Source organism: Vulpes vulpes, chromosome 7 (genome assembly GCF_048418805.1).
Source record: "Vulpes vulpes isolate BD-2025 chromosome 7, VulVul3, whole genome shotgun sequence".
NCBI lineage: Eukaryota > Metazoa > Chordata > Mammalia > Carnivora > Canidae > Vulpes > Vulpes vulpes.
The window spans coordinates 20,976,393-20,990,651 of NC_132786.1; the positions used below are offsets into that span (position 1 = coordinate 20,976,393).

General features: G+C 42.3%; 1 protein-coding gene across 7 annotated transcripts in view; it reads left to right on the plus strand.

The window, feature by feature from the left end:
* Positions 1-14,259, plus strand: part of ACTR3B (actin related protein 3B) — a 126,402-nt gene that overhangs the window by 40,052 nt on the left and 72,091 nt on the right. For 2 of the 7 annotated variants that reach the window (XM_072763216.1, XM_072763223.1), the window contains exon 1: positions 2,038-2,189. The exons of 3 other annotated variants lie outside the window; for them this stretch is intronic. In XM_072763216.1, the coding sequence (XP_072619317.1) occupies positions 2,146-2,189 (44 nt within the window). In that variant the 5' untranslated portion in view covers positions 2,038-2,145. Of the gene's footprint in view, positions 1-2,037; positions 2,190-14,259 lie in introns of those variants that run through there. 2 more of the 7 variants (XM_072763221.1, XM_072763220.1) reach the window with 2 other exon arrangements.

Here is a 14,259-nt window from a genome sequence, read left to right on the forward strand (position 1 = left end):
ATAGCTAAACTGTGGAAGGAGCCTTGGTGTCCATCAAAAGATGAATGGATAAAGAAGATGTGGTTTACGTATACAATGGAATATTACTCAGCCATTAGAAACGACAAATACCCACCATTTGCTTCAACGTGGCTGGAACTGGAGGGTATTATGCTGAGTGAAGTAAGTCAATCGGAGAAGGACAAACATTATATGTTCTCATTCATTTGGGGAATATAAATAATAGTGAAAGGGAATATAAGGGAAGGGAGAAGAAATGTGTGGGAAATATCAGAAAGGGAGACAGAACATAAAGACTCCTAACTCTGGGAAACGAACTAGGGGTGGTGGAAGGGGAGGAGGGTGGGGGGTGGGGGTGAATGGGTGACGGGCACTGAGGGGGGCACTTGATGGGATGAGCACTGGGTGTTATTCTGTATGTTGGTAAATTGAACACCAATAAAAAATAAATTTATTAAAAAAAAGTATATAAAAGACATCAACTACCAGGGAGCTCCAGTGTATGGGAGTGATGGAAGTGTAGCTATCACATCACGATGCCACCAAATAAGGCCAAGGTGGAAGGGTACACTAGGCTCTTTGGGAGCACAGAGAAGAGAGTGATGAGCAGAGGGAAAGCTTCACGGAGGTGGCACAGCTTGAGCTTGGTCAACACAGATGACTTGTTTCAGTGACAGTTCCAAGCAGAGGCTAGAGGGTGAAAAGGCATAGAATGAGTGAGAATATATGGTTTAACTGGGAAAATTATGAGCAAGGCAGCAATTATTGATTGCCATTCCCCTTCTTGTTGTTCAAACCCAATTCCAGCTAGGTATTGGCAGCCACAAGCTTCAGAGATGCAAGGTCCCTTTAATAGTGTTAGCCCAGGGATCCCTGGGTGGCGCAGCGTTTTAGTGCCTGCCTTTGACCCAGGGCGCGATCCTGGAGACCCGGGATCGAATCCCACGTCGGGCTCCCGGTGCATGGGGCCTGCTTCTCCCTCTGCCTGTGTCTCTGCCTCTCTCTCTCTCTCTCACTGTGTGCCTATCATAAAAAAAAAATAATAATACAAAAAAAAATAGTGTTAGCCCATTGCAGTACATCAGTTCCCCTTACGGATGATCTGCTTTCAGTGTAGGCTGCTGTTATGAGTTGAACTGTGTCCCTAAAAAGACATGCTGGAGTCCTAACTCCTAGTACCTGTGAATGTGATCTTATTTGGAAAGAAGGCCTTGATAGACGTCATCAAGTTAAGATGATGTCAATAGAGTGGGCCTTAATCCAATATGACCGGTATCCTTCTAAGAAGAGGAGAGTGCCATGTGTTGATGCAGACACACGGGGAGAACACTATGTGAAAGGTAGAGGCATAGATTGGAGTGATGCATCTAACAAGCCAAGGAACACCAAGGATTTCTGGCAACACCAGAAACAGAGAAATGCATGGAACAGATTCTCCCCTAGAGTCTTCAGAGAGGGTACAGGGTTGCCAACACCTGATTTTAACCTTCTTTACTCTGGAGATAATTTTAAAAAATATTTTATTTATTTATTCATGAAAGACACACACAGAGAGAGGCAGAGAGACTTGCAGAGGGAGAAGCAGGCTCCATGCAGGGAGCCCGATGTGGGGCGCCATCCCGGGTCTCCAGGATCACGACTTGAGCCAAAGACAGACGCGCAACCGCTGAGCCACCCAGGTGCGCCAATCAATTAGTATTAAAATCTATTCCAAGCGCTGTCAATGAGAGCAAGATAGAGAAAGGTGCAGGGAGGGGAGCCAGTTAGGGTGGTTAGGGACGACTTCCGGAGAAGGTGACGTTCTAGCCGAGATTTAAAGGATGAGAAGGCGCCAGGCCCGGAAACGATGTCAAGTTTACCGTAAGGCAGTTAAAAATAGCCCCCTACCGCTCCCGCAGCCCTATTGGACGACCGCGCTAGGCGGCGTCGCCGCCAGCAGTAAAGATGGCGGGCGGGCGGCGGGGCGGGGCGGGGCGTGCCCGCGGCCTGATTGGCCGGCCGGGCAGCGTCACGTGGGCGGCCGCCGAGCATCCGGGCTCCCGGCGGCGGCGCTGCGGAGGCTCCCGGGAGCGGGCGGCGCGGCGAGCGGACGGCGGCGGCGCCTCCCGGGCCGCCCGCGTGGGCCAAGCGGCACGCGTGCCGAGCATGGCGGGCTCCCTGCCTCCCTGCGTGGTCGACTGCGGCACCGGGTAAGAGCCGCCGGCGCCCGCCCCGCTTCCGCGCGGCCCGCCCCCGCCCCGGCGCCGAGCACCTGCTCCGCGGCCCGCCCCGGCTCACCTGGGGGCCGCAGAGCGCCCCTCGCGGGGCCGGGCCCGGCCGGGCTCTGCGCTGGCCACCTGTGCGCCCCGCCCCCTCCTCTCGGCCCCGGGCCGCGCGCCGCCGCCGCTCACCTGGCTGGGCGCGGCGCTCGGCATCGGCGCGCGCACCTGGCCTGGCCTTCCTCCCGCGCGCGGGCCCGGGCGGACCTTCCACCTGCCCGGCCGTGCCCCGACCTGTGTCCCCCAGTGCATGGCCTTTCTTGCTCGTCCTTCTTGACCACTTGTGGAGGTTTTCACGTCGCTCTACTTGACACCTCGTGTGCAGCATGCTTTGCTGCCTCTGAGTGTTGAATGCCTCGCTCGGCTGAGCTCTTGCTTCAGTTTGCGTGCACTTGCCTTCTCGCTTAAAAAACACGTTAAAAAGGCTCCATTTTGAAAAACAAAGTCTAAATTTGGGAAAGCCTCTTTGTGGTGTAGTTTTTTTTTTTTTTTTCTTCTTTACTTTTTGGTTGAGATGGTGTCTTTTGATGTTACAACGTGCAGAAGAGCTAGCTACCTTAGGAAATCTCCGGTTCAGTGGTCCAAGCTCAGCTGATTGTAGGAACGTGAATCCGTCTAGCTGGTAGTTGGGAAATTCGGGCATGCCTCCTTGCTTTGTAGATGAAATACTCAATGAAATAACCCAGAAGCAGATTTAGTGTCCTGAAGATTTTCCTACACGTGATTTTTACAAATTTTTTGTCAGAAAATCTTCCATGGCATTTTCACCTTAGCCTTGATTCTTTTCTGTAGAAAAATGCACTTGGTTTGGTTTCCTTGACAACCTTGTGGGGGTGTCTTTAATTTGTTACAGTCCATCTCCTACTGATCATGCTTTCCTTTTGCTGCTGAAGCCTGTACTATTGGTTCCAGGCAGGAAAAAGCTGCCTCTTGGCTTGTGCTAATGTTTTTTGAGATAAGTGTTGTATCAGAAGTTTTGTGGCTCTTTATTTTAGAAGTTGTTTTGCTGCGGAGAACACAAGCCAAAATCAAAATTTGGATTGGGAACCTGCCCCTTGCCCCTGAGTTTTTGGCTCCTTATGCATTCCCTCATCCCCTGGTAGGGGTCTTCATCCCATGCCCTCCTGATGTCTGGTTGTATCTACAGTGAAGGCAGCAGGTGAACCTGTTTTTTCCACATGTGCATGTGAAATTTTTGCTTTTGTATTTTCAGTCTTGTAAACCTATTGAAATCTAAAGCATTTTTGGTAGTAGCACTAGGTAATGCCCGCAGAGTTTGTCAGTACCTTTAATATTAGTAAGCTGGAGGCTTCACTCCTTGTTCTTGCTCTGTCTAAAATGTGCTGTTTTGACCTTTTGAGGTAAGTGGGAATGTAACTTGGCTTACGTGGAGATATAACTTCATTATATCAATGTTTTATGATCCCCAAATCAATGCAGTTTTTTTTTTTTTTTTGGTCTGGTGTGGGCTTTGGCATTCTGTGGTAGACAGTGGCAGGGAATCTTCCCACTATGTTTCACGCGGATGTGTTCTGTTGTGGAAGTGACTGTGATTTACCATGAATATCCAGGGTCCAATATTTGGTCAGAAGGAGCAGCCTGGGAGGTCATATCAATACTTCTTAGTTCTTACATTTCTCAGATAGTGGAAATTGTTTTTGGATTAACTTTTATGTCAAAATAGGATTCAAAAAGGGTAAAATAGATGTAAAAATAACTAGGACCAAGAAAAAGACCTAGGTAGTCATCCTAAACTGTAGACCACTGGTTGCTGTAGATGGGCCTCACATTTGGCCTTTGTCTGCCTGTCTGACAAAATTGTTGGCATCATTGTCGGTTATGCAGTTCTTGTCATCAAGGAGAAAGAGAAATAGCCTTCTTGGGTGAAAAGGCTTTTTGTCTAGCACTAAATTCTAACAGAAAATTCACGTGGAACTATACATAGTGAATAGTAGTTATTTAGTAGACCATGTACCAAATGGTATTTTTTTAATAGTAAATAAATTTATTTCATCCTTGTAGCCATGCATACTCCTCTGATAGTCGCTGAAACCAATTCAGTGACTGCAAGTGTGCCAGGGGCCAGGATAGTGTGGACCAAGGTACCTGTTTGATCCAAAGATAAAGCTTTGTTTATTTAAAAGGATTACTATGGGCTGCATAGTTTTCAGAGAATTTTCCACAAATTCTAGTTTCACTTCTCTTGTCTTTTTTTGCATTGTTTTTAAAAAGATTTTTTTTTTTTTTTTTTAAGCAATCTCTACACCCATTACAGGGCTTGAACCCATATTCCTGACATCAAGAGCTGAATGCTCCACTGACTAAGCTGGCCAGGTGCCCCTTTTCTTGCATTTTTAAACTTATTTTGAAAAAATTTCAGATCTACTGAAAAACTTCAAGAACAGTACCAAAAAACCTACTATATATGTATATATATATTTTCTTTTTGGGGGGGTGGGGAGTGGAGAGAGAGAGAGGCAGGTGCAGTAGGATGGGCAGAGAGAGAATCTTAAATAGGTTCCACACTGAGTGTGGAGCCTGACGTGGGGCTGGATCTCACACCCCTGAGATCATGAAGTGAGCTGAAATCAAGAGTCGAATGCTTACCCAACTGAGCCACCCAGGCCCCCCCTCTACTATATATTCTTCATCCTGTTTCACCAGCTATTAACATTTGCTTTATCATTCTCTGGATAGTCTATGCATATTATTTTTCTGCACTGTTTGAGAGTAAGTTGCAGGTATTGTGCCCTTTTGTATCAAAATACTTTAGCGCATACTGAGAAGAGGGGTTTCCTTTTATCCAATCACAGGCCAGTGACTAAAGTAAAAACGTCTGACATTTATGTGGTGGTGTTCTCTAATATGCTATCTAAGACTCCCATGAATGGTCTCATTTATGTCTTGTGGACTCTTCTTCCCCTTCCTTGTCCAGCACTGCCTCTTGTTTGGTGGTCAGCCAGTCTTTTAGGTCTCATCCGACTGGACTGGTCCCTTAGCCTTTCTCTAGTTTTCAGGATGCTGACATTATTGGGAGCCAGTTGCTATGTATATTGTCCCTCAGTATCAGCTTGTCTGGTGTTTCCTCATGATAGATACAGGGTATGCATTTTGTCAGGAATACCACAGAAGTGACACCAGTATTTCTTAGTGCATCCCACCAGAATCTTCCCACCCCCCAGCATGACTGAGATTTAATTGACATCTAACATTGTGTGAGTTTAAGGTATACAACATTTTGATTTGATATATTTATATATTGCAAAATATATAAATGTATAGCTTTAGCTCACACCTCCCTCACATCGCATAGTTGCCATTTCTTTTTTGTGGTGAGAACATCTAAGTTCTATTCTCTTAGGAACTTTAAGGTTTATAATACAGTATTATTGACTGTAGTCACTGTACTGTACATGAGATCCCTCTAGTTGAAAGGCTTAAAATAATGGTATGCCTCCTTTTTGATGTTCACTTGAATTATTTGGATAAGGTGATGGCCATTAGATTTTTCCACTGCATAGTTTTTCCCTAATAATGTCATCTACGGAGAATTGTTTTGAGCTTATGTAAAATACCTGTTCTTCCGTAAACTTTCACCCAGTAGTTTTAGTATTGATTGGTGATTTTTGCTGTAATTGGTAATTGCCATGATGGTTGCCAAATTGTGATTATTTAACTCCAGTGATGTATCTACATTTCTTAGTTAATGTTTTACTATAAGGGCATACTTTTCCATTCTTCTCATCTATTTATTTATCATTTGTGTGGGTTATTACTTTACTCAAAAGGTTATAATCCATTATGTCATTCTTACTATATTCAATGGGTTATTATCAGTTATTGCCATTATTTGTTTTGAATGCTTAAATTGTTTGAGATTTGACCAATAAGAGCCCATTCAAACTGTTTTCTGGCATTCCTTGGGCATGTCCCTATATTTTTTTGAGCATGTTATTATTAGTAGACTGCAATGATAGTCTTGTGCATGTGTACACTTTTTTGTATCTTTTGCTGGGTGTCTCTGGGAATGTGTTCTAGAAGTGGGATTTCTGGGTCAAAGAGCAATTGCATATATAATTTTGCTAGTCCGTGAAATCCCACTCAGCAGTGTGTATCCTCACCAGCAATGTATGAAAAGTACTTGTGTCTTCTTACAGACTCACTAACAGTATATTGTCAAAATTTATTTTTATTTTTATCAATCTAGAGAGTAAGAAGTGATACTATAGTTTTAATTTGAGTTTCTTCTTATGTGGGAAGATGGGCATCTTTTCTTTTGGTTAAGAGGCATTTACATTTCTGTGTTCTGTCTCGTCATTTCTCTAGCCCATTTTCCTGTGTGTTTTTTGCTTTGTGCTTTGATTTTGGAAGCTCTTCATGTATTAGGGTGTGTTGGAGATTCCGCAGGCCGCTTCCGTGATTTGCTAGGATCGGTTCCAGGACTGTAGTGAAAATCAGCCAAGGGAAAAGGCGCATGAGGCCGAGTAAGGAGGAAACCAGGAGCAAGCTTCCAGAGTCCTCTCGCACTGGAGCCACGTGGACGCGTTAAATCAGCATTCGGTTCTGACAGCACACCACAGAAGCTCAGTGAAGATCTGGTGCCGAGTTATCAGGCTGGCCATGGCACCCCTGTCGGGCACAAACCAAAATTTTAGAGCCCCAGAAGGAAAGCAGATGTTCAGCTTAAACTATTGTTTGCATGGTTTAGGCACAGTGAATACCATTTAGGGAATGGTAGGAACCCTCCTGAAACCGGGGTTTCCAGGTGCCAGCCAGAAGGCCAAGCTTGCAAGCAGGACTTTCTAAAGAGAGCAGTCTTGGGCCTGTTAACTCTTTTCTGCATGTTGGGGCATTAGCTCTTTATGATGTAAGTCACAAATGCATTTTCTCTGTGTATCATTTGTCTTTTGCCATGCAAGGATTTTTTTTTTTTTTTTTGAAGAACCAAATTCATTTGTTTTTTCTTTTTTGTTTCTAGATTTTGAGTCATAGTTAAGAAAGTCCTGTCCCTCTCCATTCCCAAGCTATATGGTGTTTTTTTCTAATGGTTTCATTTTGCCCTCTGTATTTAAATCTTTAATACATTTGGAATGTTTTCTGGGATATGATAGGAGGGAAGGACCCAGTTGGAACTATTTCTGTCTTTTTTCCTTCTGGCTATCCCATTTATCTCAACATCATTTATGAAAAAAAAAAACAAACCTCTGTGCTTGAAGATGCTGCCTTTATTATATAGTAAATTTGTCTATGCAGTTGTGTTTATTTCTAGATTTTGTTTTGAGTTGCATTAATCTATTCACACACCACCACCACCACAGAGTTTTAATTACTGAGGCTTTAGAATGATTTTATACTTGGTGGGGCTGGCCTCTCCTACACATCTCTTTCTTTATTTAGGGCTTTCCAGTAAATTTTTGCTTGTTCCTCCAAATGGGCTTATAGTCAGCTTCTCTAGTTCCAGAGGGAGAATGCCTGATGGCATTTTTATTTGGATTCTATTTAATTTAATTTAGTGAGGGCCATCGTCTCTGTGATGAGTGACTCCTCCCGTGGAAGAACATGCATCTCTGTCCACTAGATCAGTCTGTTTTGTGTCTTTTAGGATACTGTGTTTCCCTCAGGTAGATTTCTTGTTAAGTTTATGCCTAGGTATTTGATTTCTGCTTTGCTATCATAAATGATGTCTTCTTTTTCATTATGTTTTCTGTTTTTCTTGAATAAAGGGTTTTAGTTTTTTTTGTGTTAATTTTGTAAACTGCTATTTTACAAAATACTGTTGGGTTGTATGATTTTTCCCTTGATCTTTAGGGTTTTCCAGATATGAAATCTTTGGCAAACAGAGAAGGTTTTACCCCTTTCTTTCTGTTGGTAGGGACTCTATTTTTTTTTTTTTTTTTTTTGACACACTATAGTGACCATTACTTCCAAAATAATATTAAATAGGAATGGAGTTAGTGGACATTATTCTTTTGTTCTTTATTTTAGTGGAGCAGCTTCTGGTGTTTCTAAAATAAGATACTGACCTATGGAATGGGAGAAGATATTTGCAAATGACATGTTGCAAATATCTACAAAGAATTTATCAAACTCAACGCCCAAAAATCCAGTCAAGAAATGGTTAGAAGACATGAACAGACATTTCTCCAAAGAAGATCTACAAATGGCCAACAGACACATGAAAAAAATGCCTCCACATCACTCAGCATCAGGGAAATACAAATCAAAACCACAATGAGATACCACCTCACACCAGTCAGAATGGCTAAAATGAACAAGTCAGGAAATGACAGATGTTGGCGAGGATGCAGAGTAAGGGGAACCCTCGTACACTCTTGGTAGGAATGCAAATTGGTGCAGCCACTGTGGAAGACAGTGTGGAGGTTCCTCAAAAAGTTGAAAATAGAGCTACCCTACAACCCGACAATTGCACTTCTAGGTATTTGTTCAAGGGATACAAAATATATATAATGGAATATTACTCAGCCATCAAAAAATGAAATCTTGCCATTTGCAATGACAGATGGGACTAGAGGGTATTATGCTCAGTGAAATAAGTCAATCGGGGAAAGATAAATAACCATATGAGTTTACTCATATGTGGGAGTTAAGAAACAAAACAGATGAACATAGGAGAAGGAAAGGAAAAATAAGACAAAATCAGAGAGGGAGACAAACCAGAATAGACTCTTTTTTTAAAAAAAGATTTTATTGGGATCCCTGGGTGGCGCAGCGGTTTGGCGCCTGCCTTTGACCCAGGGCGCGATCCTGGAGACCCGGGATCGAATCCCACATCGGGCTCCCGGTGCATGGAGCCTGCCTCTCCCTCTGCCTGTGTCTCTGCCTCTCTCTCTCTGTGTGACTATCATAAATAAATTTAAAAAAAAAGATTTTATTTATTTATTCATGAGAGATAGAGAGGTAGAGATACAGGTAGAGGGAGAAGCAGACTCCATGCGGGGAGCCTGATGTGGGACTTGATCCTGAGACTCATGCCCTGAACCAAAGGCAAATGCTCAACCACTGAGCCACACCCAGGCATCCCCAGAATAGACTCTTAACTCTGGGGAACAAACAGGGTCCCTGGAGGGGAGATGGATGGGGTAACTGAGTGATGGGCTGATACCACTACTGTATTCTGGCATAATCCTAATTTGATTATGATGTATTTTAAAAAAATTTTTAAAAAGATTTTATTTATTCATGAGAGACACAGAGAGAGAGAGAGAGGGGTAGAGACACAGGCAGAGGGAGGAGCAGGCTCCATGCAGGGAGCCCAGTGTGGGACTTGATCTCAGGACTCCAGGATCATGCCCTGAGCCGAAGGCAGGTGCTAAACCACTGAGCCACCCAGGGATTCCCTGATGTATTATTTTTTGATGTGTAGGTAAATTGTCAATATTTTATTTAGATTTTTGCATGAAATAGAAGTGAGAGTGATTTATAATTTAGTTTTTTGGTTCACTGCCTGTCAGTTTTTGAGATCAGTATTACACTCTCTTTATAAAGAAATTAAGAAGTTTCCTTTCCTTTTCTGTGCTCTGGAATAGTCTGTTGTAGTATTGGGATGACGTTTTTAAGGTCTTGCTAGAATTTCCCCATGAAACTGTCTAGACTTGGTGCTTGCTTGTGGGGAGACTTCTGCTACTCTATTTCTTTCTTTCTTTTTTTTTTTTTTTTTAAAGAATTTTTTATTTTATTTATGATAGTCACAGAGAGAGAGAGAGAGAGGCAGAGACACAGGCAGAGGGAGGAGAAGCAGGCTCCATGCACCGGGAGCCCGACATGGGATTCGATCCCGGGTCTCCAGGATCGCGCCCTGGGCCAAAGGCAGGCGCCAAACCGCTGCGCCACCCAGGGATCCCCCTGCTACTCTATTTCTTTGAAGTCTGTTGGACTTTCCATCTCTAGTGGAACCAATTTTGTTGTGTTGCATTTGTCTAAACATTTTTCATTAAATCTAGATTTTTCAAGTGTATTGTATAGTCTCATGATTCTAAAAAATATCCTCTACATTTATGCTTATTTTCCCTTTTGTCCCTCACATTTATGTGTTTTGTTTCATCCTTTTTCTTGATTTACCTAATTTGTCCTGTGTATCTTTTTTCAAGGAATGAGATTTGGGGTTTACTTATTATTCTGTTTTTTTTTTTTTCTGTTTTTTTTTTTTTTTGACTCATTTATCCTGCTTTTATCTTTATTTCTTTTTTTTTTCTACTTTCCTTTGTTTTTGTCTTTGTGTTTGTGAGTTGGATGTTAATTTTTATTTTTTCTTTAATTGAAGATACTTATTACTACAGAATTTTGGCTGTTACATCTTAAGCTGTATCTTTCCTTTAGATTTAGATACATTTTTTTCATTATAAATTTCAAGAGATTTCTATATTTTTGTTTTGAGTTTCCCCCATAACTCAGTATTTCTATGGTAGCATGTTTTAAAATGTTCAGGTATAAGGGCCTGTTTCTTTTCTTTTTTAAATTTTGGTTTTAATCTCTAGTGTTACTGTGTTATGTTCAGAGAATGCTGTTTGCTTTATTTCTATTCTTTGGACTTCATGGCGGCTAAGGCCTGATCAGTTTTGTGCATGTTCTGCACTACGTGAAAATCTGTTCTGTATTAGTATGTCCAGAGGTCGACGTCTATCTGTGTACGTGAGCTACCTTATTAATGATTTTATTTAGGTCTTCTGTTTTTTTTTCCCCATCTTCCTCTGTGTTGGATTGAGCAGGATGTGTTTTAAGTCTTCCATTATTACTTCCCTTTGTTTTATGAAAGGGACTGTTGCCTCGTTGAGTGCCTGTGTGTTAATATTTGTGTCTCCCTGAGCTGTTGCTCTAGTGTGGTATCCTGTTTCCGGGGGGGGGCCTTTCAGTGCCCTGAAAGTCTGAGATCTACTTTGTAAAGGATGGTTGAAAACATACCAAACAAATGCAAACTAACAGAACACAGGTGTATTATATAAACACAATGTAAAAAGTTTTAGATGAAGCAAGTAGTTCATTTATTTATTTTGGGGTTCACATAAAATTTTGATTTTATCATAGTATGCACATTAATTAAGAAACTCAAAAGGTGCTCGGAAGCTAATCTGAAAACACATGGAGTGTTGTTCTGCTTACTATTCTCTGTCTTTGCCCAGAAACAGCTGCTTTCAGCTTTTAATTCTGTATCTTCCAGCCTTTATGGATTTCCATGTTTCTAAATAGAGTGCACTTCAATCTATTGATTATCAATTTTTTACATCATCTGTTGATCTAATGTTGTTAGATGATGGTTTAGTTCTCTCATCCTGCATTTGCCTTCTGTTTCTCCTTCCCTGTCCTCCCAGTAGAAATGTATTATTGCATTTTCCAGTTGATTTGTGATCAGAGTTTACATTACTATGCCTATGCAAACCAGTCCTCATTCATGAAAGGGTACTGTGTTTTTTCTCTTCAATTTTGTTTTTATGGAAGTTAATGATTGCCTTCCTTGTTTTATTTTCCTTATATCCACTGCCCACTATTTTCCACGTTTTCAGGTAGCCTGTGTCTCAGTGCTGTTTTCCATAAGGTTAATCACATTGCAGATCCAGTTGGTTTTTGAGGACATCCATCTTTTGCAGCCCTCTGTCTTTGTCTCTGGGGTGGTTGCTTTCCAGGGCTGCCAGTCTGGGACTTTGCTTACAACCTTGTAGGCCTTTCCTTTACCTTTCTCTTGGATTGAATCTGTTTCTCACGTCCATTCCTTCCTGCTGTCTCCTTTGGTCCCTGCTGGTGGTCCTTCAGTAGCCAACTTTGCGAGGCTGGGAAGGTAACCCAGCGGGGCAGTGGTTCTTGGTGGCTGCCTTTGATGTGCCTGTCTCCTGAGTCTCACCTCTGCCCATCTGTCTGGTGCACATTTGTCGTCCTGGCATCTTCTACCATCATTCCAGGCGTTCACAAACCTCTCTCTTGGGCGTTCTCTTCCAGGTCTTCTTTTTTGGTTTTCTCCTTCATTTTGGTAGAGAGCATCCTCCAGTAGCTTTCTGAGAAATGATGTGTGGGAGGTAAATTTTTAAAACGTCTTGCTTTTCTGAAATGTTTTATCTCTAATCCCTCACTTGGTTGAATTGTTGGGTGTAGTATTCAGCGTTGGAAATAATTTTCCTTCAGAATTTTTAAGACACTGATTCTTTGTTTTCTTGCTTCTGGTTTTGCTGCTGAGAAGTTAGAAGGCTTTGTAAATGACTTTGATTCTCCCGTTCTCCTTTCTGGGAGCTTTTAGAATTTCACAACAATGTGCCTTGGAGTGGGTTTGTCTTCATTGTTCTGGGTGTTTTGTGAGCTCCTCTAGTCTGGAGACTAGCCTCTCTGAATTATGGGTAATACTTCTAGATTATTTCATCCTCCACCAAGTGTGTGTGTCTGCACGTGCTTGTGGGCATGCTGTGTAACCTCTGGTTCCCGTGTTGAATTCTTGGGCTGTTTCTCTGATTTTCTTGTATTTTCTCTCGTTTTCCATCATCTGGTCTCAGTTCTTTGTTTCTAGGATATGCCTCGCCTTGTCTTCTAGCCCTTCTCTTCCATTTATGCTCTTATTTTCAATTTCCAAGAATTCTTTTTGTTTTCTAAATGTTCTTTTACTAGTATCCTCTTGTTTTGTTTCTTGGTTGTGGTATCTAATCATAGAGGTTTGAGGATGGTGATTTTTTTTGGTGGTTGTGCTGGTGAGGTCTTTCCCTAGGTAAGTTTTGTTTCTTTTAAGTTTTTTTTTTTTTTTTAAAGACACTTAAAAAATTTTTTTTTTTAAATTTATTTATGATAGAGAGAGAGAGAGAGAGGGGCAGAGACACAGGCAGAGGGAGAAGCAGGCTCCATGCAGGGAGCCTGACGTGGGACTCAATCCAGGGTCTCCAGGATCACGCCCTGGGCTGCAGGCGACGCTAAACTGCTGTGCCACTGGGGCTGCCCTTTTAAGTTGGTTTTTGATTTGTGTGTTTTCATCTGCTTTGTGGTAGAGGCTTTCCTTAGATGTTGGTAGTTTCTGGCTGTCTGCTCATGATGAAAAGTCAGAAAATTAAAAAGCTCATTGGTAAAAAAAATAAAAAATAAAAAATAAAATTAAATTAAAAAAAAAGCTCATTGGACTCTCTGAATGTGTAAGTTGACTTACTGATTTTGAGCTTCACCATGGGTGATATAGGCAGGTCGTTTACGGGGGTCTCCTGGTTTTAGGGTCTTCCAGTCTTTTCTTTTGAACTGCTCATTTCTCCAGAGACTGTACTTGGGCTCCTTTGCCTGGAGGGCTGGGTCTGGGTGCTGGTGTTCTGAGAGCTGAAAGGGGGAGAGAGGAGGAGATGGGACAGGGTGTCTGAGCCATCACTGTTTATTATAGATGCAGTTGGGAAAACCTTTGTTGTCAGGATGCTGATGGTTTCACCCATGCCCAGTGATTTTGAGTCCAGAGACCCTTCTCCAGAGAGTCAACATCCAGAGAGTGCTGGAGTCAGGGAGGAGCCATGGCCCCCAGCAGGGGAGGAACGCTCACTGGGTCCCGTGTGTGGACCCTTCATTTTCACTTCCACAGGCTGCCGTGCAGCTACCAGTTTTGGTGAGCCTTTTCAGATGCAGGTGCGTGTGTTGGGCTGGTTTGCAGCTTTTGCCTCTGTTTTCTTCTCCCAAAGCCAGTTAACACTGATCCTTGGCTCTCCAGGACCATATCTTTGGTTTTGCCTCTTCTTTTCTTCTTATTGTTATGGCTTCATATATCAAAAAAAAATCATTTTGAGTTTGATCATATATTAATTTACAGTGTATAGTGTAGAGAGGGTATATGTTCTTTAGAAACTATAATTGAGATCTGGGGATATTTTTAGTTTTATCAGAACCATATTCAAGGCAGTTATAGTCACTTTTTTTAACTGAAAACCTTAGGAAGGAGTAGAGCTGTTTTGGCCGAAGTTTGGGGTTTGAGACTGGACTTCATAAGGGGTCTCAGTCAAAAGAACCTCCCTACAGGATACAGCTTGAAAAACACTGTTCT